The 23,398-nt window shown below is 26.2% G+C and overlaps 1 protein-coding gene across 6 annotated transcripts in view; it reads left to right on the top strand.

Moving 5' to 3' along the window:
- The window catches only part of LOC145838494 (multiple PDZ domain protein-like), a 37,894-nt gene that overhangs the window by 832 nt on the left and 13,664 nt on the right, over positions 1 to 23,398 (top strand). For 2 of the 6 annotated variants that reach the window (XM_082946096.1, XM_082946102.1), the window contains exons 3-38: positions 3,396 to 3,541; positions 3,960 to 4,095; positions 4,444 to 4,559; positions 4,718 to 4,965; positions 5,226 to 5,326; positions 7,853 to 7,939; positions 8,051 to 8,157; positions 8,834 to 8,944; positions 10,227 to 10,305; positions 10,437 to 10,519; positions 10,681 to 10,775; positions 10,942 to 11,065; positions 11,368 to 11,542; positions 12,038 to 12,138; positions 12,653 to 12,827; positions 13,017 to 13,108; positions 13,282 to 13,440; positions 13,554 to 13,674; positions 13,897 to 13,979; positions 14,202 to 14,256; positions 14,365 to 14,410; positions 15,314 to 15,408; positions 15,617 to 15,784; positions 16,330 to 16,528; positions 16,638 to 16,804; positions 17,291 to 17,363; positions 17,443 to 17,545; positions 18,106 to 18,186; positions 18,486 to 18,605; positions 19,240 to 19,299; positions 20,955 to 20,982; positions 21,204 to 21,312; positions 21,602 to 21,778; positions 22,080 to 22,129; positions 22,338 to 22,489; positions 22,739 to 22,802. In XM_082946096.1, the coding sequence (XP_082802222.1) occupies positions 3,396 to 3,541; positions 3,960 to 4,095; positions 4,444 to 4,559; positions 4,718 to 4,965; positions 5,226 to 5,326; positions 7,853 to 7,939; positions 8,051 to 8,157; positions 8,834 to 8,944; positions 10,227 to 10,305; positions 10,437 to 10,519; positions 10,681 to 10,775; positions 10,942 to 11,065; positions 11,368 to 11,542; positions 12,038 to 12,138; positions 12,653 to 12,827; positions 13,017 to 13,108; positions 13,282 to 13,440; positions 13,554 to 13,674; positions 13,897 to 13,979; positions 14,202 to 14,256; positions 14,365 to 14,410; positions 15,314 to 15,408; positions 15,617 to 15,784; positions 16,330 to 16,528; positions 16,638 to 16,804; positions 17,291 to 17,363; positions 17,443 to 17,545; positions 18,106 to 18,186; positions 18,486 to 18,605; positions 19,240 to 19,299; positions 20,955 to 20,982; positions 21,204 to 21,312; positions 21,602 to 21,778; positions 22,080 to 22,129; positions 22,338 to 22,489; positions 22,739 to 22,802 (4,086 nt within the window). The remainder of the gene's footprint in view (positions 1 to 3,395; positions 3,542 to 3,959; positions 4,096 to 4,443; positions 4,560 to 4,717; positions 4,966 to 5,225; positions 5,327 to 7,852; positions 7,940 to 8,050; positions 8,158 to 8,833; positions 8,945 to 10,226; positions 10,306 to 10,436; positions 10,520 to 10,680; positions 10,776 to 10,941; positions 11,066 to 11,367; positions 11,543 to 12,037; positions 12,139 to 12,652; positions 12,828 to 13,016; positions 13,109 to 13,281; positions 13,441 to 13,553; positions 13,675 to 13,896; positions 13,980 to 14,201; positions 14,257 to 14,364; positions 14,411 to 15,313; positions 15,409 to 15,616; positions 15,785 to 16,329; positions 16,529 to 16,637; positions 16,805 to 17,290; positions 17,364 to 17,442; positions 17,546 to 18,105; positions 18,187 to 18,485; positions 18,606 to 19,239; positions 19,300 to 20,954; positions 20,983 to 21,203; positions 21,313 to 21,601; positions 21,779 to 22,079; positions 22,130 to 22,337; positions 22,490 to 22,738; positions 22,803 to 23,398) is intronic. The other 4 variants (XM_082946097.1, XM_082946098.1, XM_082946101.1 and 1 more) reach the window with 4 other exon arrangements.

Genomic DNA, 23,398 nt, shown 5'->3' with positions numbered 1-23,398 from the left:
TAAGAAAAAAAATGTATTAGAAATTGTAAAAACAAAGGTTTTAGAATTAACATTTATTAACCATTAAAAAACAACTATCAGGCATTCATATTGTTTTAAATTAAAGCTATAGAATAGAAAAGTTTATATCATTTTTCTTGAAATTAACATTTCTTAATTAATGTTAGATTTCTACCAATTTAAAAATTTCAAATAAGCGTTTTATATACATAGTAATAAAAATTTGATAACTTCATAAGTTTGTTATGGAAGGCGCAAACTAAAAAATCAAAACAAAGATGACAAAAAATATAATTATTCCTACAATTTTTTAAGCAGTTGTTTACATACATTCTCAGTATTAAATTTTTTAAGGGAGAAATTTTTATATTTTTATCCTTATTTTTTGTTGAGAGTAACCAGAAAAATGAACTAAAAACATATTTTTTTTTTTCAAAAAAAAATACAAAAACATTTAAGTAATTTTTAAAAAAATTTTCAAGTCTCTAGTTAAAAAACTGAAAACAAAAGTTTATTTTTAGTGAATTTTAAAATTCCAAGAAAATTTACAATGGTAATTTTTCTCCATGCAAATTCATTAAAAATTTTCTATAAAATGAATTTATCTCAAAGTTCAATTAAATTTTTTTTTTAATTTAATATACTTTAATTACAATTTTAAGCTTTCATTTAAACAAATGTTAATTATTGTAAAAAATAATAATTTATAATGGCTAAAAGTTTAGAATAGTGTGAGAGCAGTGTGAGAATAGTGTTCATTTTATTATTTTATGTTTTCAAAACTAAAAGAGTATCTCATTTTAATTAAGTAGTCTTTTTTAGATTTTAGATTAAGTATAGTATTAAAATCTATTAAACTACTAGGTTTAGTCTATTAGTTTTGAAACTTTTTAGATTTTAAACTGTAAAAAGGTAGCTAACGTACGGTTAACAAAGTTTACCCCTTATACGGTTAAAATGGATAAAATATCTATTATATAAGGTTATTTTTTAGTTACTTTTTCTAATGTTTTAAAGTTTATTATAACACAATTTTTCATTCAAAAAAAAACTAGTCAGTTACAGAAAAACTCTTAAAAATAAATCAGAGTAGGTGTAAAATAAGCTAATTCTGTATTTAAATATGTGAAGTTTATATTTAAATAGTCTTACTTAAATTTTGCAACAAACTAAATATAACACTCTAAATTTATAAGCAATTTAATGTCTTTTTAAGGAAAACATTTTCAACTTATTAAGTTTAAAGCATTGTTTTGTTACTTTAACTAAAGCATTTTTAATGAAGAAATATTAATAAAACATTTTGTTATTTTTATAGTTCAACTTGTATGTCAAATTTTCACTTGACCCAAGGTTTGAAGTTTATTGTTTGCTTTTGTAAGTTCTAAAATTGACTCAATTGACACAAATCATACAATGACATAAAATGACAAAAAAAAGCTTATAATAACAATTTTAAAAAAATTATGTTTTTTTTATAACTTTCAGTTTTTAGCTGTCTAAAAGTTTGTTTAATTTTTTGGGATGCACAATCATTCTTAATTGACAATTCAAATACCGATATATCATATTCCTATAGTTCTGAGTTATTTTAAATTATTATTTTTTTTTTTTTGATTTTTTTGCCATCACTATTTTATTATTTAGAACTTCTGATAATCTTCTGATTTTTTGAATTTAAATAAGTTTTTTGAGATATGACTTAAGAAAACTTGCTAAAACATGGTTATTTTTTAGTTATATTGAATGTTTTCATAGAAAATATTCTTAGTTGTTGTTTACCATCATAAATTATATTAATTAAATCTTCTACTAAATATTTTTTCTTTTTGAATTTCAAGTTTTGTATGAAACCTGGTACCTAAGTTTTTTTTTGCACAAGTTTAAATTGTTATGTAGCCACTTTTTTGCTACTTGCTGTTTGTTAGTACCATATTTTAAAAAACCGCATTTAAATTTGTTTTTATGTTTTATACTAAATTTTTGAGTTTTTAAACAAACTATAAGAAAGTATGAATTAAATTTTTTAATTTGTAATTTAAAATATTACCTCTTTTTTTTATCTATATTATTAGGGTGCTTATGAATACGTTTGAGTTTAAAGCTAATTTTTTTTACACTTGGTAAATATCACAAAAACACGCTGTTCAAAATTTTAGGTCATTTAAAGAAGCTTTGCCTTTGCAGAATTCGAAAGTTTCCGATACAAACATATAGACCACAAATTTTTTGGGGTCATTTTTTTTGGAAATTAAAAAAAAAATCACTAAAAATCTATCTTTTCCTTCAATTTTTTGATCTAGAGACCTCAAAATTTCAGGAAACGTTCCTTTTATAGTTTAAAAGACTTTGAATGTTGGTTTTCAAAAATATTATCAACTAAAAATTTTAGATTGATAAAACAAAAAAAAAGTAGTTTTTTGTTAATAAAATTTTTATTTTTTAAAATAAAAAAATTTCTTGCATTCCATCTTTTTAAAATTTTATAATACACTTTCTGTGAAAGTTTGAATAAGATTGCTTAAAAAATGAAGGAGGAGATATATTTTTTATGAAATGGTCTTTTTAAAATTTTTAGTTTGCGCCTTAAATTAGGAACCTATTGAGGTCGCTCATATCTCAAAAATTACTTTGAATTTTTTTAAGCGGTTAAAAATGTCTGGTAGCTCAGATAAAACTCAATAAAATAAGATCAACTTGTAAAATTAAAGGTGGAACCCCCCCCTATGCCCTTAAATTGTCTTAAACTGTGCAAATTGGGTTATTGTGATAATTGCAACATGTAAAAAATTCGAGCAAAAACTTTAAGGTTGTATTTTATTGGTCCCATGCAGTTTGCATTGGAGTGGTTTTAGAAAATCAAATTCTACTAAGGTAAAAGTTTCTTCAAATCATTTTAAGTTTTACACAGGGTGTTTTTGTGATATTTACAAAGTGTTAACATTAATTTGGCTGAAAACTCAAAGGTCGCCGCCGTATTTGTAAGCACCCTAATACATAAAGTTTATTTTGGTTAATATTAAAATTTAAAACATAGTTATTTAGAAACTGCAGTTATTTAAAAGTTTTGTTCCATAAGTTTTTTTAATTTAATATTTAAACTTTATAATGTTCTCCAGCTACTTTGCAAACAATTATTATTTACTTACTCTCATTATCTGTGAAATAAGATGTTATTTATAATTCGCTTTAAGCAAAAGTTTCCAGAGTTACAAAATTATTATTTTATTTTAAGTACAAATCTGGCTGACTTGGAGTAGTTTGTAGTGACTAAGCCTAATTTTTGGTAGTTTTAGCAATTTTACTTAAATAATTGTTAACCACATAGTTAATACTATGACAGTAGTTTAATGACATTGCCTTAATTGAGAACTAACTAATGATCTAAATTTCAGAAACTTTAAAAGAGTATATAAAAAAAGAAGCTAATGGTAGGCTTGTTGAAGAAATAGAGCTGTTTAAATATCCAAATGAAAGTCTTGGTTTTAGTGTAATAGGTTTAAGATCTGACTACCGTGGTGACCTTGGAATTTTCGTAAATGTTGGTTGAATTGTTTTTTTTATAACTATATGTAAAGTATAAGTACATCAAGCTAGATACAAACTGCCTGATTTAAAGTAAAACAATTGTAGTCTAGTATATTACTAAAGGACTTGTTAGATATTTTTTTTGTAATAGATTACTTATAATTTATATGTTTCGATTAGATGTTCTGTAATAAAATAATATACTATTCAGTTTTATTATTTTAGGATAATCGTTAATAAAAATTAAAACGTTCACTTTGAATTGCTTAGTTTGACATGTAAAATTGCTTAATTTTAAGCTGACATTTTATTTGTTCTGTGTTTGCTGAGTGAAATATTGTTCAAGATAACTTTTACGGTTTTTAGAAAAATATACTGTTTATAGTTAGACAATTTATTAGTTTATGTGATATAAACTTTTTAATGAGTAGGAACTAACACCTGGTGGAATGGCGAGCAGAGATGGCAGATTGAAAGAAGAAGATCAAATTTTAGCAATAAACAGCACACCTCTTTCTCCCACTGGTTCACACCAGCAAGCAATACAGCTTTTACAGAGCTGTAAAGGTAATACATATCAAATTAATAGTCATCTAAATCTTAAACTGTTAAGTTAACATAATGATTAGCTAGGAATGAAATCTATGCAGTATACTAGTTAATTGAAATTTTAAAAATATGTTTTGCCTTAAATAAGAATTTGTTAGTTTTTTATAGAATTAATTTTTAGTTCATCCACATAGAATTATGTACTACAAACTAAAGTTGTTACAATTTTTAAGAAACTTTCTTATAAGAATTCTAAAACTAGTTTTTGTTTAAATTAAGACACAACACTTATAAACTGTTTTAATTAACAAGTCGAAGGTTTCATAAAACCTCTTCATAACAGCTACCTGATTTAAAACTTTTAAGGGTTAGTGAAGCTAATAGTGGCAAGAGGGGCTTTTCCGCAAGCAGCTGCAAAAGCCACAAGCTCACAATCATCCACATCCACTTCCGACCTCAGCTCCCTCACTCAAGAAACTGCAGTTAGTAAAAGTTTTTAGTAAAATAATGTTGTTCATACGCTGTTTTCAAAACTAGTGAGTTGTTGAAAATTTGTTAAAATTTTAGTTATTTTTAAAAGTAAATAAAATATGTCCATCGAATTATTGTTTTGTTTGAAATTTCTACTGAACTTACACAGGAAATAAACTGGTCGCACGTTGAAACAATTGAGCTGACCAACACGGGCCGGGGGCTGGGTTTCGGAATAGTCGGAGGCAGAGCAACTGGAGGAGTGGTAGTGAAAACGATAGTTCCCGGTGGAGCAGCAGACATGGACGGTAGGTTACGTTCGGGTGACCACATACTGAGGATTGAGGACACCGACTTGCAGGACATGAACTCGGAACAAGTGGCTGTTGTTTTGAGAAAGTGCGGAACCAATGTCAGGTTGAATTTGAATTTTTGAATAATGTTTTGTGTAGCCTCATCTCGTAAGCAGCTATACTGATCAAAGAATGTTTTTTAAAGTTTTTGAAGGAAATGAAGTTTGCTGAAGTTACAAAATAAAATATCAAAACTGAGTTTGATTTGATTTTTTTCAATTGATGATATGCTGATATTTTCTTACTGATTTTAAAGTTTAATAAATAAGTACAAGAGTAAATTGATTAATTAAAGCTGTTTTGTGTTAAATCTTATTTAAAAAGGTTAATGGTGGCAAGAAGGGAGGAAACAGAAGACGACACGGAAGATGATGTCCAGGACATCCAAACTGAAATAAAACCACCAACAATTCAACCACGAAATTGTTGGTATATATAATAATTACTGTCTCTTTGCCTTAAAATTTTTTTTAATGTTTAGAATAATTTTTTATAATAAGTAAATCATCTTTGCAACTTAAAATAAGACAAAATCTATTGAATTATGCAAATATAGTTTGGTAATTTACCGAAAACTACAAAAACAACTACCCTGGGTATATTATTAGATAGATTAGTTTTAAAGTTTTATAATTTTTTTAATTCAATAAATTAAATTTTACTGTGTTTTTTAAATAGTCTAAAGTTTTTTCATTAGTTTACTTTATAAAATTGAGTTTAGGGTTTCTAAAAGATTTCGCAAAATCGCCAAATTTTAGGTTAAAAAAAATTCTATTTCCTTAGTATTTTAGCTTAAAATTTAAAATATAATAATTCTTTGTAGGGTTATTCTAACATAAATAATATTATTAATATTATATTTAATTAAATAGAAAAACTAAATTCGCATTTTAGACGAATATTTAAAGTGTAACAATTCCTTGTACTTTTTTAAATATGAATTGTTCTTAAAGTTATATTTTAATACATAGACAATTTAAAATTGTTTTAAATACTTCAAAAGCTTTTATAATTTAATTTTAAATAAGCAGCAAAATAGTGCTTAAAGTAGTTTAGATTAGAAAACAAACGATTGTTTTGAATATTTTTCTGTTCTTAGAAAGTAATTCTTTATATACACTTGTTTTGGTGTTAGGTATGATCGTCAAAGATAAGTAATAGTCTCGACAGCAAAAAAGGAACTTAAGTAGAAAAAAAAATACTAAGAACATATTTAAACAGCAACACAAAAAATATAGCTTAGAGTTAAATATGTTTCGAAAAGATTACGGCAATAAGATACTTTCCCTCAGCATTTAAATTCAAATAGCTGTATACCTCTTATAACACAAGTCCTATATTTAGATATCATAAAATGTTTGTTTGGGAAATTTTTAGAGATGTTATGTTTAAAAGTTAGATTTATTGATAAAAACATAGAAAAGTTTTAGCAACTTTACTTTAACAAAATTTGATGTTTATACTTTAGGACTTATCTCAAAAAATTAAACTAGTTAGTATGTTGCGATTTGAATGAAATTAGAAATTAACCCTTATAGTAGTAACCCTAGTAACTTCAAATTGCTATCTTTTCCCCATTTATTATTTGTTGAGCTGTTTAAGGCTATAAGTGCCCCAAAAGGGGGCGATATCGCTTATTTTGGGAATCCCTAGTCAAAATATAATTTAAAGTCTTTGTCAAACTGTTGTTAAAAGGTGTTAAAGAAATTCCATGTTGTTATAAAACAACAGTAATTACAATTATTAATACGGACTAGTGTTTCAACAAAAAATATAAACTCTTAGTAATTTTGTTGCAAGAAAGTCAAAATAGTTTTTATAATGTAAAATTGTACGTTGGTTACAAATACTACTATATCTAAAGCAGCAAATCGAAAACGCATTTAGGCAAATTGAGTTGTCTTTGTACAGCAAACATATAACATATATTTTTGTTGTTTTTTTTTTGTAAACTATTTACAAATTTTGTCATAAAATATATTGTTGATGCTTAGACAATATAGGCTAAACTAGAAATCGCTAAATTTATTATTTTTAGATTATGTTTGAAATGATAGTAGTTAGAAAAAGCTTGTAAATAAAATAGTTTAAGATATTTTTTTTGATTACTTAAAACAAAATCTTTAGTAAAATTTAATTGCTTTTATATAAAATACATATTTTTATACTAAGAATAGTATATTAAAACAAGTTCACTAATTTGCACTTTAACGATCTTAAAAAGGCCTTAATAGGGTCAGAATAAAATTATATTAATTAACATTTGTGATATAGTCAGTTGTGTAAAATGTTTCCGATACAATCGTATGGAGGAAAATAAAATCATAGCCAATTTTTTCGGAATTTTCAAAAATCCACTGAAATTATATTTCTCCTTCATATTTTGGTGAATTAACTTCAAATTTTCAGAAGGTATTCCTTGCACAAGTTATAAAAATTCAGTTGTAATTATTTAGAAAATAGTGATATTTAAGAATTTTATGACAATAAAAAAATTAAACATTAATCTGCTATTGTACTTTATAAAAACAGACAAGGTCTTTTACTAAACACAAATATACTTTAACAATTGTAACACACTGAAGAATAAAAAAAACTCAGTTTTAGAAAAAAAACTCAAAGTTTTGTAATTTCCTGCAATAGCATTGTTTATTATTGAGTTAAAACTATACTATAAAAGTTTGAAAAAGATTGCTAAAAAACTGTAGAAGATAAATTTTTAATGAAATAGTCTTTTTTGCCTTTTTACTTTGGTTCTTCCATAAAAAACCTACTTAACTATCCGAATTTGTACCCTGATATCAAAAAATAAATAAATTTTACAAAACGGTAAAAAGTTACTGCTAGCTAAGTTAAACATCTTTAAAATAAGATCAACATGTAAAAAAGTACCTTAGCTTTCTATGGCCTTAATTAGTGTTTATTTTTACTTTGATTAGTTGTACTTACAGTTGAAAATCCTACTAAAGAAATATACGAAGTTGAACTGGTGAAAGATACAAAAGGTCTAGGTATTACAATAAGCGGTTGTTTGCAAGGTAACCATAATCATTGTTTTTTATTGCAATAAAACTTAGCATTTTAGTTAAACAAAAAGTTTTTATATTAAAAAGTATAAACTCCTATTGATAAATGATGTATTTTATCAGAAGATGCAGATGATTTTGATGAGACTGGTGTTTTTGTTAACGGTATCAAACCAGGCTCGGCTTCCGATATTGACGGACAAATTAAAGAAGGAGATCAAATAATTGCTGTTAGAAGATAACTTGTTTTTAACCATGCACAATTAAGTTCTAAGTTCTACTTATATTTAAGTTTCAAACTTAAACGTATTATAATATGATACAATAAACTTTATAAAAAGTTAAGTCATTCTGAACACATAGTAAAGCATATATACAATTTAAATAAGTTAAAGCATAGAAACATTTATAATATTAAACAAGACTTGTTTAAAAGTTTAAATTAAATTTAAAATGTGAAATGAAAATAAAGTGTATATTTTAGATTAAAGAACAATAAAAAATGCAAATTTTATTAGTAAAGTTAAACGATTTCATCATATAAAGTTTGTATAATTTTGCTTAACAAAGTTAGTTTTTGTTGAATAAGATAAACTTCATAACTCATAGAGCTATAAATAAACAATAAATAGTTTTTTGAAAAGTTAATTAGTTTAGAAAAAGTTGCTTGTTTTGAATTAGATATTTTTAGTTACTACAAGTAATAGTTAGTATATACTTATTAATGAATTATTGTATTATGTTATGCGTAAAGTTGAGTTTAGTAAATTTTGTCCCATTAGTGTGTATTTAAAAAAAATCTTTAGCTGTTTTCTGAATCACTTATAATAATCGTCAAAAGATACGATAAACACATTTTTGAGCCAAAAAAATAATTACACTAGCCTAGATAAATTAAAAATTCAGGTTGATGGTAATGAGTTTGAGGGGATGTCGAGTAAGGAGGCCGTTCAAATTCTCAGAAACACAGGGGTGGTAGTCAGGCTCACCATGGCCAGATTAATTAAACCTGGAACTGTCAGTTAATTTTTAATTAATTTTGTTGCAAGTTTGTTTAATTAATTCGATTTTTGTTTAGCTTGCAGTTGTTTTCAGTAGCTTTTTTTGCATGCTTTTAGTTTCATTAATTTTTTTAGTTTAGTTTTAAAACAGCAAATATTTTGTGTTTGATAATTGCCTGTATAAACTAATCTTTTATTTTTTTTCTTGTAGATAATTAAAATTAGTTTTTATGAATATAAACACAAATTTTTACTCATTTTTTATAAGTAGTTTAAAATTCAGTTCTAAAATGAATAACATGTTTATTTATTATTACAAAGTTCAATAAAATTTAAAAAAATAGTTGTTCTCTTAAGTTTTTGTTTTTAACGTGATAATTTTTGGCAGTTATAAAATTCAGCAATTGAAAAAAACAAAAATAAACAAAATAAGTTTTTATCATTTGTGTTTTTTTAAATTTCATTTTTATCTACTTTAGAAAAGTATTATTTTAAACAAATTTTTGTTCACAGACAATATAAGTTTAACGTTTTTTTAAAATCATTTATATTTAGTTAAAAATGTTGATCAATTAAAAATCATCTACTACCAAAATGTTATTACCTGAAACTCATTTACAATATATCTAGAAAAATTTAATTTTTCCTTATCACAATCAAAATACTCGAAATATTATAACGCTGTCGTATCATCAAAGTGAGGAGAAATTCTTTGTTAGTGCATTTTTCGCCTTTACTCGTTCAAGTGGAAACTAAATGGTACATACTTGCTTGTTTCACACGCGTTACCGACAATATTTTTAATAAAAACTTTATATTTTCAATTTTTTTAAAGTAATTATATTGTCCTAAATTTGCATCTGTAGATAAAGTGATAGCTAATGCGCAGGAAAATTATTAAGTATTTTTAAATAAATATAGAATAAAATGTACAATCTAATTTCGTTGCTTTAAATTTAACTAACTTTGATCAGTTACATAAATATAACTATTGAAAACATATAACTCAAATTTTTTAAGTGTTTCATCTAGCTGTAAAAGTTTTTATCAATTTTTGCAAATACCATATTTTTTGCAAATTAATTGTTTTCATGCTGGCTAAAGTTTTAACTTATATAAGCTAACACTAATGTTCTGCTGAGCAAACTCAAATTTACTACGCTAGTTTAAAGTAGTTTTAGTTTGCTAAACTAGCTTTTGTACACTAATAACTTATATCATTATAAAATACTTTATTTTTTGCATTTGAGCGTCTAACTTGCTTTCAACTTTAAAATAAAATGTTTCAATAATTAAAGACTAATCACGAACAACAAGAGGATGAAGATTCACAGGAAATTGCTTCTTCTGATGGCAGTGGAGGTAACGAAGATTTCTGTAAGTTTATTTTTCAGTACTATCGGTTAAATGAACTGTAATACTAAAATTTAAACTTGTAATAATAAAAAAAAAAGTATTTTTAATTTTTATTACCTAAGATGTATATGTTGAAGTTTTTTTATTGATAGTTGATGTCATAAGCCAGAAAGACCCCGATGATGTAGTTATTGATAAATGGAAAAATATAATGGGAGATGGTTATGAAATCATTGTTAGTTGTTATAATGGTTGTGTTTCGTTTATAGTACGTATTAATGACCTAAATAAATTAAACTAAATATTTTTCAATTGCTTTATAAGAATAAGTTATGTAAACACAGTTGAAAATGTTAAGTTAAGCATTCTTACCTAACTTTTTTGGTTTATTTACAGGTTGCCGAGATGAGAAAATTTAATATAAGCAGTGGGTTGGGAATTAGTTTGGAAGGAAGAGTTGACATTAATGACTGCCCGCACCACTATTTAAGGTTTTTTTATAAGATTAGTATATTTTTTTAGATAAAAAGAAAGAATTGTTTACTTAGATATGATAAACGTAGTTAAATTTGTTTTTTTTAAACTTATTTTTAAGTAAGTATGAGTTAAAAAGTTTTCTAATAAGATTTTCTAAAAACTTATTATAACAATCTAAAGGTCGATACTTCCTGAAGGCCCAGTCGGATTGAACGGTAAATTAAAAGTTGGAGATGAACTCTTAGAAGTAAACAATAACCGTCTTCTTACCTTAAACCATCTTGAAGTCGTTGTCATTCTAAAGGTATGTCAGTCAAATGCAAAAAATAAATTTAGACTTTTGCAAAAGTTTTTTCATTTCTTCCAAGCTCATGTAATATTCTATTATACTTACCCTATTTCAATTCAACTGTTTTAAAGTTTATATTTTCTTTTATTAAAAACTTTATCAACTTTGTAGACTTTTTTCATTAGAGTGATTATTCGTTATCTAGCTTTTTGAGTTTAAAAAGTTTACATTTATCATTTAAAAACATCAAACGTATTTAAACCAATGAAAAGTTACAATTGAAAATATAGCTCACCCCACGGTTCTTAATCTTTTAGGAATTACCAATCAATGTACGTATGGTTTGTGCGCGTCCGCTCACCATCACCGAATATAGCAGAGATGCTGCTAGAGACTCCGTTGTACTACAGGAAAATGAAGAAGGTGAACTGGTAGAATTTAAACCTCCCTCTGAAGATGGTGATTTAAACCAGCAACAATGGGAGTCATCAGGTTTGGTTTTAAGCATGTGGTTTATTGAAGCAGTATTGTTATAATTAATTTGACTTGAAGATAAGTTTTAGTTTTTCAATCAACTGTGTTTAAGTTTTTTCACAAATAAAGGTGTTTTTGATAGAGTATTTAAAGTTCTAAAAAAACATCAAATGCTCGATTTTTTTGTTATTTTCAATAAATTTAACATTTACAAGCTTTCAAATCACTAAAGTTTTCTGTTTTCCTTAGTATATATACAAATTTATGTAAATATGAGTTTAATATGTGACTGCAGTTTTGAGAGAGAAAATGCTTCGTTTTTTTCAAACACAATAATAGTGTCTCTCTTTGAAACTTCAGCCACATAGTAAACTAATATAGACTTAAATTCGTAATATACATTTTGCTTTTTTAGAAATATGTTAAGCAAGCTGTTTGCTAAAAAATGTCTATCAGTATGTCTTCTTTAAAAAACATTTAAAGCATGTCGTTTGTGATTGTTTTGTTTTGAAGCCGGAGATTTTGTTACATCATCGGCGTTGTCACATGAAGTTGAAACGTCGTCAATGTCATCATCATCTAGCTCTGAAATTCATTCATCAACCCCCCATATTGTGAGTTCATGAACATTATAAAACTTTTACTTACTCAATTTTTATAAAACTTAGTTTTCACTTAGAGTAAGATAAGGTTATAACTTATATTTCTATTAATAAAATTTGTAAGTCACTAAGTTTCATCCAATGTAAAATGTCTTTGTTTTGGTTTTTATTGTTTTGACATATACTTTGATTTTTGTTTACTGAAATTTGTAAATTTTATTTTTACTCTGTCAATAAGTTTGTACTGTTAATAAATGTTAAGTTATTTTAGTGTTCTACTAGTATATACATTATTTGTTACTTGTTGTGGTATTATTATTTTTTCATATTAGTAACGTTTTAAACATCTACTGGACTTTTTAATATTTTGAAATGAAATAAATAACTGGATTTGCATTCTACATGACAAAATCCCAAGTTTTCTTTATCTTTTAGATATAGTAATACCAAAATGTTTAACAAATTTTGTTTCAAGGGAAACCATTCGTTTGAAGTAAGATTTAGCCATCAAAATTACCATTTACAGAAATTACCCGGTCTGGACCAGCTTGGATTGGAAGCTTCTGGACCTGAACCAATGTCACAAAGTCCGGTGAGCATGGAGCGGGGAAGTTTCAGCAGCCACATTACACCGAGACCGAGCGAAACAGCAACTGACAATTTTGAAGAAACACATCATCCTCTACCTTTGTTTGCTGAAGGTTGCTTTGCGTTGTTTATGGTTTGATAAATTATATTTGCTGCATTTTAAATTATGTACACCAATGTTGTTATAATGTGTTTGTTTTTAGCTTTGATTTTATACTGAGTAAAATAGTTCTAATACCACAAAGTTTATTAATCAAAGGTTTATAGTTCACGTTTTATTAATTAAAAAAAACTATTTTTAGTAAGCGAGCATTGGAACAGCAATATTGAGTACATAGACCTTTACAAACAAACTGCCAACACAGGCCTTGGATTTAGCATTCTCGAATTACCAGTAAGCTATCTAAGATGTTTTTCTTATTATATTTTTTGAAACAAGTGTATACTTGCTAACTAGTCAACAACTTCTATCAAAAAAGTTCAGTTTTTTCAAGTATTAAGTTTATTTAAAATATCATTCAGATAGTTTTGTGTTCCAGTGCAAATAAAAACTAGTACTAATGTCAGGAACAGGAGTATGAGCGGACAGCGGTGGTTGTGAGCGGACTGTTGGAAGAGGGAGTTGCTCACACTGACGGAAGATTGGAACCTGGAGACCGACTTGTCTTCGTCAACAACATCGATCTCACCAGTAGCGACCTCGATCAGGCCGTCGACGCTTTGAAAGTTTATACTTCTTGTTTTTGCTTAAAAAGTTTTCCGTTATTGTTTACGTTATGACTCTTTAAAAATATAATTCATGTTTTTTTGCATTTGTAGAGTTCTTTTTAATTTTGCAGTCTATACCGAGTGGAAACGTGAAAATAGGCATAGTGAAGCCCAAACCACAGTTCAAAGATCAGTTTTTTAATGAAGACATTGAAGAAGAAGATGAAGAACTAGAAGAGGAAAATGTGGAAGGTACATTGTGATGATGTTTGTTAAATTAATTAACGTGGATATAATATATACTGGCATAAATTGAATAAGTCTCAATAATTTTTGACTTTAGAAATTCAGAAAGAATGTTTCGTGTTTTATGTTTCCATGTGTTTACTTAAAGCTTCTAAACTAAAAATTCGTGCTAAAAATTTAGCGGCTTAATTAAAATTTTAATATTTCTTTACAAAAGCAAATTTGTAGATATACCTGATGTTGTAACCGCTGTGGAAGAATCTCTAAGCAGTGAAGATGCAAACAGCGAAGCGGAGATGGAAGAAGTGATGGTTAGTTGTTCTATCTAACTCTTTTATATTTAAGTTAATTTCAGTCAAACCCTGCAATTTTTATAAAACTTACCGAATGTGCTGTTATTAGTTTACAGAAATTTGTAATAAAAACCAAATGTTTCGTAAAAAGTTTTTAAGTATTTTACATAAATTTTATGGTGTGGTAAAAGTTAGTATTTTTTTTGAAATTTTTATAAGTAAACATGATAAAAAAATTAGCAGGAAACGCAGCATGAAGAATTCGAACAATCAATCACGCCACCTAGCTATCAAGGTTTTGTTTTTGTAGCACATACCTTTATATATACTTAAGACTAAAGAAAAAAGAAATTTTATCTATCAATGAAAATATTTAATACGTTTTAAAAAGTTATATTTTTAGAAGTTGAGCATAGCCTGCCAAAACAAAACAGCACCAGCTCAAATAAGTTAGTTTTGTTATTTTTTCTCAAACTTGTTTAAATTGCTTTTTTTATTTATATGTTTTTTTTCCTAAAAAATAATATGTAGTTAAAAGTATTTATTATAAGAGCTAGCTATAGACATACATAATTTAAAAAAACTTTTTGTATAGTTTGGTTATAGTTAACGACTAGTTAGTTATACGTAGAATAAAATATATTCTAATTATCTAAAAATTAATAATTACGTGTTTAAGAAATAAATAAGATATTGTTTTAATTAAATTTCTTAAAATATTTATTTTCATGTCAAAGTATAGCTTTAAAACTTTGCTTCTTTGTTAAATCCTAATTATCTAGATAAAAGAAGCATTTTTGTTAGTAAATATTTAGTATTAGTATTCAATTACACTCCTGTATTTTTACTCTAGAACTTTTCTTAAATGAAAGTGATTATAAATGATAACTAATTTTTTTTGTAATTAGTTTGCTGCATACAGTTAGTATAGGCTGTGGGAATAATTTAATTTTATATACTTTTTTTCTGATATATCTATAACTACTATAAGAATAATTTATTTATTCAAAATGATAGTTAGAGCAGGCGTCGGAAAACCAGATCCGTCCATCAAAACAAAAATTTCTGAACGGCAAATATTTATTAGCTTAAGACGAATTTGTAGAAACCAGCAAATTTAAGCTTTCTACAACAAATATGTTCTTAGTTAATTAAAAGTAAACGTTAATGCGTATATAATGATCATTTCATTAAATTTTGCTATTAGTAAGTTTTCACTATAGTTTTTCAAAAAGACGGTGGTTCGCAAAAGAATTTTTATAGTAAATCTGGCCCGTTTCTTTTAAAAAGGCTGCCGACCCTTTGTTTAGAGATTAGTTTTAAGTCTTTTTAATGCATTTTTTTATTTACAGTAACTACGAAGTAAAACAAATAAAAATGTCAGGAATGACAGCAATCGCCATAACATCAACTAACCCGTCTACTGCAAATCAACAAGCTGATATAAGTTTGTGATTGTTATAGTAATATTTGAATAAATACTTTTGTATAAACAACATACCAATTCATAATACTAGTATTTTTTAAATAAAGTTGTAATGTATGGTTTACTTCATGATTGACGTTTGAAGTTGAGAAATAATTTATTTTTACACGACTCAGTAGTTTTAGTTGTATATAAATTATACGGTATAAAAAATTAAAATTTTTATCAGGGGCAAACACGCCGTCTCCCCAACCCCCTGTAGTTCCGCCCAAACCCCAAAATTACCATCCAACTTACAACAGCGCTCCTTCGTGGCAGCATTCTCACCAATTACACCATCAGAAGTCCGAAGGATACGAAAGAATGGTTCACATAAACAAAGGAGAAAGCTCGCTTGGTTTAGATATTTTTGTGATAGTTGTATATCAAAGATAATATAAAAACAATATAGAACTGATAGCCGATGATATACATTTTATAGGACATTTGTTCCTTAAAATTATGTAAATACTCTGAACTCAATGTTTACAAGTATAAATAATCTATTGTAGTTTTTTGTTAAGCTCCTTTTTTTTATGTTTCGGGTCTAAAATTATATTAAGCATTAATCTATTGAAAACCAACTTGTACCACTAATATAATACTAACTACAAAATACACATAAAACACACCTTTGTTTTACTTCTAAAAACTTTAAATTAGTTTTTTAGCTATGCTTTAAACTAAAACATGTCTTTCAAATTAAATTAAACTATAATTAGTGTTCTTAACTTCAAATTTACTAGCTGTTTTATGTAGAAACTGCTTATAATTTAATGCATAAGGTATTTCCAAGCGATACTTACAATTAGAAATTAATTACAGTATTGTTTGTTGAATGTTTACAAATTAATTAAATGGTTATTCTTAATATACTAATTAATTTTGCACACTTCATTAAAGGTTTGTCGGTCAGACCCGATAAGGAAGGGGACGGCTTGCTGGTTGTCAAGGTAACCGACGGTGGAGCAGTTTCACTTGCCGGAGAGCCTCAGCCGGGAGACATGATTAGAAAGATGAATCATGACTCAGCAGTTGGGTTGGGATCGATGCAGGCAAGATCGCTCATAATCAATCACTCCAAATACAGCCAACATGTTGCGTAAATAACTCATTTTCACAATTTTTCATTTTGTCCCTAACTGTATCCCTTTAAAAGAATTCTGAATAGTGTAGTTTAAACATAGTCAGAGCTATTTTTTTGTAAACAGAATTTCTTACATTCCATCTCATCAAATCCAAGCGTTTAAATCAGGAGCTCCCTATTTTGATAATCAGCAACAACAACAAACATCGGTGAACGAAGAGCCTCCAAGCAGATGGCAACAGTTTGCTGCTATAAAGTCTATTTTTGAGCAACCCGCACCTTATCAACAAGGTGTTTGTTCTTTTTCAAAACTATTTTTACAACCGTTTAACAACCTATATTTCATTTTTAGACTCATTATTGGAATTAATTGATGTTGTACTCTTAAATCTTGAAGATCTTATTAATTTTTTTGTTATACTTGTACGGTCCTTTTGAAGTCGAAACTGCTTTAACTGTTTATTATGTTTTTTAGTTGTACTTCTTACAGGTTTTATTTGTTTTAATATGTTGCTCTTTCATGTACTCAGACTTTGTTTAAAATTTCAATCCGTTATTTTTAAGTTTAAATGATAGGATCACTAATCTTTTATAAGATTTAATTTATTTAGTTATGGATCTAAGTGTATATTTTATAACTCGTTGTCTTTTTCATCTTAATGTGCGTTCTGTTCAATAAGGTCAGGTTTTGTTTTCTTTGCCAAAGTTGGACAATAAACGTTTAAAGTAATAATGATTATAACAATTGCATTGTAAAAACTATTGTATAATTTTTAGATGACATAAACCCAAGAGTATCACAGATAGAATCAGCTCAGCTGTCATCCTCAATGTGGGGAACATATCAAGGGTTAGTTGTTTATATTTAATGTAGTTACTTGTAAATAATTTCAACCAAAGCACCTTTTTATGTTCAATATTCTCTACAGAGTTGAAATTGTAAAAGATCACCACAACGATAGTTTGGGATTAGAAATTGTTGGAGGTAGAGGCGAAGAAATGCCACTTTTGGCCAGTGGAGAACCTTTGCAGGTATATTGTTAAACTGCAAGGTTTTTTATGTTTTCATTTCATTTTCACTTTTGTGCTAGTAGATCGAAAGTTTTGAATACTAACAAAATTTTGTTTAAAAGTATCGATAAAAATTATTTATTATTGATTCAAACTTGTATAAAAAAGGTTTAGTTACTTAAGTTTTGCGTTAAAAATATACTTTGAAATCTATAGATTTAAGAGCTAACATTACAATATTTTAAGCTATTCAAATATGAAAAAAAAGTCTTCTAACAATTTTCAAAGATAACTACGTCATTTATGAGTTTAAGTCAGAAATTATTTATTCTAAGTTTTATTAAATTATTTAAAAAATAGTTATAGTTTATAAACACTTTAAAAGGCAAACTAGCATTAGATGAAGAATTTTATCAAAGATAATTTCGTTTTCAAAATCTAGCTGTAAAAATTAAAGACCCGGTAATCTTTAAGACTATTTTATTAGTGTTTTGATATTTCAAGCTTGCTCTTATGTAAAACACTTTTGCTTGCTGGTTTTTATACTGTTAGAAATAATGCAAATCATGTTTTTTGTACAGGGAATTTTTGTTTCGTCAGTCGAAGAAGGAGGCTGTTTACACCGTGACGGAAGAGTTAAACCCGGTGATAAAATTTTGAAAGTAAGTACTTTGTAATTTTTCTTTTATGTTAGATTAAAAGTAAGCTTAATATTAAGTTTTTATAAATGTTCACAGTAATTAAAAGAGTAAAGTGAACAAACAGTGATTTTTAAATTAATTTCTCAAATTAACACACTTTGAAGATAATTGAGGGTAAAATATTTTAGTTTTTTGTTTTTTTAATGTTATTTGCTGTGAGTTTTACTATTTTGATTAAATCTATGATACTACTAACAAAGAAGAAAGTAACCGTAAAACGTTTAAAAATAGCTGTAATATAATTAAAACATATAAATCAGGTTGGAATGTTTGATTTGACAAATGCCAGTCATCAAGAAGCAATTGAAGCATTCGAAGAACAACAAAAATCAATTAGAACTTCTTTAATCATTCAATCTTTTATTTCAAAAAGTCTCAAGGTATTTTATGTTTATAAACTTTTAAAATTAGTATTAGTAGTCGGATACTTATTATTACTGATTCTAATTATTGTTTTAGTTAGATCAAACTAAATGAAAATATTTTGTTTATATTAACTTTTCTTTGATTTTAGTTCAAGGTGATTATACTTTTAGAAGTTAGTGATATTAACAAGCATGAATTTATTAGAATTTCAATTTGTGTAGTTTGTTTGTAAAACCTCATATAAGAATATGCATACTGTTTCTTAACTATTTTAATTGATTTTTTATTAAAAATAAAATATTAAATAAAATTTAACTACCTTTTAATTGTTATAAGCCACCTTTTATGAAATATTTCAAAACAGTATATTTTGTCTAAATTAAATAGAAAATACAATAACAATATCACAAATCTTCATATTATAAAGCTGTGTTTAAATTTTAGTATTGTTTTTAAATTCATAACTCTCTAGTATTAAACAGTAAAAAACTAACGCCAGTAATTTAAAAAATGCCCATTAATACCTATAATTTCAAAAAAACGTGCGACAACTATTTTGTTCTGATCTTTTTCAATAAATATGAATATAAAAATTAAGCATCTTATTATTAGAATGATGTTAATTTGTTTTACTATAATTTTCATCAGCCTTCATCGATTTTTGAATCATTGAGATACCACCGGGTTACTTATAAGGAGCATCAAAAGGTAAATTGTGTATGCAATGCATGGTGGGCTTACTTATGATGTCACAATACTGATTTCAAATTTGTATTTAGACCTCATATAGCATTTTCTGTAGTTGCATTCACGTAGATTTAAGTATAATTTACTTACTTAGCTTTGTATTTCTTGGATATAGATATTCATCAATGAATTACTTATTGTGCAATGTATGATGACTTTAAATGCGTATAACACAAATGGTGGTATTTTAGTTTGTTTTTTAGTGTGTATTTACTGACAATAATATTTTTTCACTTTTCAAAAACTTTTAAAACTAAAAATCATTGTAAAGTTTTTAGTTTTCGCAAAATATTCAATATTGATATTATTTATTATAAAAACCATAGTTTTATGTTTTTTACTATCTTAAAATGTACGCTTATTAAGAAAAAACTCTTTATAGTTTTGGTAGACCAGTGTAACTACAAAACCTTTTGGTTGATGTTATTTACTTTAGCTAGGCTAGATTAAGTTGAATAAAAAACAATTTATGATAAATCTTCTGGGGAGTTATTTCTAAGTAAAAAATAATGCGTTTGTAGTTTGTATATAGTATCGATCTGTTTACAATCTGTTTATTATCAAACACATTTTTCAAAACAAAGTTTACTTTAATTAAAAAAAAGTTTTTGTTATAAAAAAAATTTATTAAACATATGCTTTTTTTTTGAAGTTTCGACAATTAGATCTTACTTTATATAAGTAATATTTTTCATATTATAAGAAGTCAAATTTAAAGCTCTAAGATTTTTTAGTAACAATAAAACAAACATTTGTGTTATTTTTATAAATTTTTAGTATGGAATTTTATACACTTAAATAGTTAGCTACACTATATAGATAGTTTGTGCCAGTGACTATTTATCATGGTAAAATGATAGTGTTGCTTACAATTAATAGTAGGTCGGGTATTAATGTAAAAATATTGAAAAACTTAAAAGCTAAATAACATACTAAATAAAAAACTTATGTTAATAAATTTTATAAATGTTTTACTTGATTTTTATTTATTGAATAACATACTAATAATAAAATTATTAAAAAAATATTCGTAGCGTTTAACTTTTAGTTACTCTTAAATAATTTTAATTAAATTACTAAATCATAAAATTCGTTGTTTTTTGAACTGACCATTTTTTTAAACCTTATTCAAACTCTACTAACAAAAAGTTCAAAAAGTTGCTTGTTTAAAAGGGCGTAAAAACTTTTGTTGTCAAAAAATCAAAACTTGTTCTATGCATGTTTATTCCCCGTATTATTAAAAATATAATGTAACATTATGAATAAAAAAGTTTTAGTGAGTAAAATGTTAATTTTTGTTATGTTTAAATAAATACTAGTTAACGACGTATAATAAAATGTTAGAGTATCCATAACTTTTTTTTGTTAATATTGCTTATGAAAGCTTGCTTTAATGAAGAATTTACACGGTAGTGTGTGTAAATAAAAGTTCAGATTTGTTTAAAGGTTTAATTAAAACAAGGTTAAAGGATAAAGTAATAAGTTTGTTTAATTAAAAAAAAAGTCTTGGAAGTGTTTTATAAACAAACGTTTTAGTCATTTGGTGTGAATTTATATACTTATTGGTGTTTAAATAATATGTTACTGTCTTAGTAATTAGTTAATATTTTTTATAGGAACAAGACGATCAATACAACCCTGAAGGTAAATGTTTTTATCTATATATTTTAAATAGTAAGCTTAAATAGTATTCAGTAGGAAAATTAGATACATTTTGGGATAAGAAAGTTTTTTGAAACCTTATCTATGATCTTAAACAAAAAATAGTAATTCATTATAAAATTTAGCTATTTTTATTAAAGTACTAAAATAAAGTTAACAGAAATACTCAATTAAATTATTGTTTATCTACTTTTCAATACCAGATATTGAATTACTACAAAAATACTCGCATGTACCCGGAGAAAAATCGATTGTCAGATTAATTAAAGGACCAAACGGTCTTGGTATTAGCATGGCTGGAAACAAAGAAAAGTTTATCTTATATTTTTATATTTATTAATTAATTTATCTTTCAGGTTTAACTTGTTTTTTTTGATAATTTGTCTAATTACTTTTTATTAGTAGTTTTAATTACAAGTATTATTTACAAAAACACATCTTGTTTAACAATTTTTCTAAATAATTTAAAAGTTGAAACATTATATATAGTATGAAATGCTTCTTTATATTCAAAAGTTGGTTTACAAGTTTTTGCACCTTGTATTTTATAAGTTTTTTATTGTCTCTAAAGATTAATTAACGGCATCAAATTTTAATTTAGAAAAGTGTTTGTCATCGGTGTCAAGCCGGATGGAGAGGCTGGAAAAAGCGGTAAAATTTTGGTAGGCGACCAATTACTGGATATAAATAATTGTCCACTTGATGGCGATAACAATCAGCAGTTAGCAAGACAGCTCATCAGCACTTCACAGTCACAACTGACCATGGTGGTTTGCCGGTAAATTTATTTTATTTCCAAGTGAACAATTTAGCTTGCGTTTTCATTTATTTTCATATCGAATAAAGTACTTATCATTAAAATTTGGTGTGTCAATTAAAAAAAAAAAAGATTCTTTTTTATCCTAATGCTTAAAATACAATAAAAACACTTTTTATACTTTTTATCAGTATAAAAAGATAGTTTTAATAAGTTTAGATGCTATTCTGAAATAAACATAACACTTTGTTTTTGCATAGTTTTTTTTAATAAGTTTTTTTTTATGATCTAAAAATGTATTTATTCGAATATAATTTTATAGGCAAAATGACGGAGAATTTAAAACAATTAAACTTGTGAAAGACTTTAAAGGTTAGATTTGTTAATTCCTTATATTACGATTTACTAATTTAATAAAATTAGCAGCTAAATATTTTTAAGCGCTGTAAAGTAGTTGACTTTAATTAAACTATATTAAGTTTACATAGACTGTTTATGTTCAACTTATTTTAAAAATCAGTTTCAAAACAGAATAGCAATATTATATTACCTTATAAAAGAAAATTTAAACATCAATTAGGATTGGGTTTTTCAATCACAACATGTGACGAAGGAATATGTGTTAAGTCAATCGCGCGTGACGGAACTGCAGACCGAGACGGAAGACTGCAACCTAATGACGTCATAATTGCAGTTGACGGACATTCACTGAGTGGTGTGCCTTGTGAAACCGTAATTTTTTAGTTTAATTTTACATCTTAAGTAGTTTTTATAATGATCTAAACAAAAAGCATTTTTAAAATAGTTGTTTAGTTTAAGTTGAAAAGTTTAAATTTGTTACTTTTAAATTAATTTATTTATGTATCAGATAATTATTGATAACATTTATTTAGGATACTTTTTAAAATCATCAAAAGTGTTCAAAATAAAACCTACTTTTAGCTTTATTAAGCCTTTAACTAAGCGTATTACCTTTTTCAGGCAACACAAATACTTAAGCAATCTCGAGGAGTTGTCAAGCTAAAAATAAAATCACCTGCCAACGGTCAGTTTTTTGTTTATACTTCTGTTTGACATGCTGCTTTTAGTGTTTAAATTGATGCTTGTTTAGAATATTTTCTTGCTCTTTGTTTTAGCCCCAACCATTGGTGATCATCTTAAAATGAATTAATAAAGCTATGCAAATTTTTAATAGTTGTACTTTTTAGCCTTTATAAAATATAAATGACCTTTAACTGGTCATTAAAAATGAATCACCTTAAAAGTAAACTTTTTTACATGTCCAATATTAGAATAGTTCAAAGTTATCACAAACTTATTACATTTTAATTAATTTTCTACCATTTTAGTCTTAAACAGTCAGTACTTATGATCAGTTTTTTATGTTGTACACATCTTTAATTTCATCATTCAGGTCGTGACACGTTTTAATTGGTCGGTGGAGTGTGAAGTCATCTGGTTGTAGAACCAATCAAAGTAAAGTTGTTGAAACTGAGCCTATTGAGATAAACTTTCAAACAACTGAATTTTAATTGTTGCTTTAGTTTTTTTTTCAAGTCGGTCTCGTAAAAGCTTTTCTATATGATCTCATAATGTTTTATAAAGTTTGAAGTGTTTACGCTTTTATTTTTGTGTATAGAC

This window comes from Thalia democratica, chromosome 6 (genome assembly GCF_965202585.1).
Source record: "Thalia democratica chromosome 6, ktThaDemo2.hap1.1, whole genome shotgun sequence".
NCBI classification, from domain to species: Eukaryota; Metazoa; Chordata; class Thaliacea; order Salpida; family Salpidae; genus Thalia; species Thalia democratica.
The sequence above is the reverse complement of the archived record's forward strand: the minus strand, read 5'-3'. Positions and strand labels throughout refer to the sequence as shown.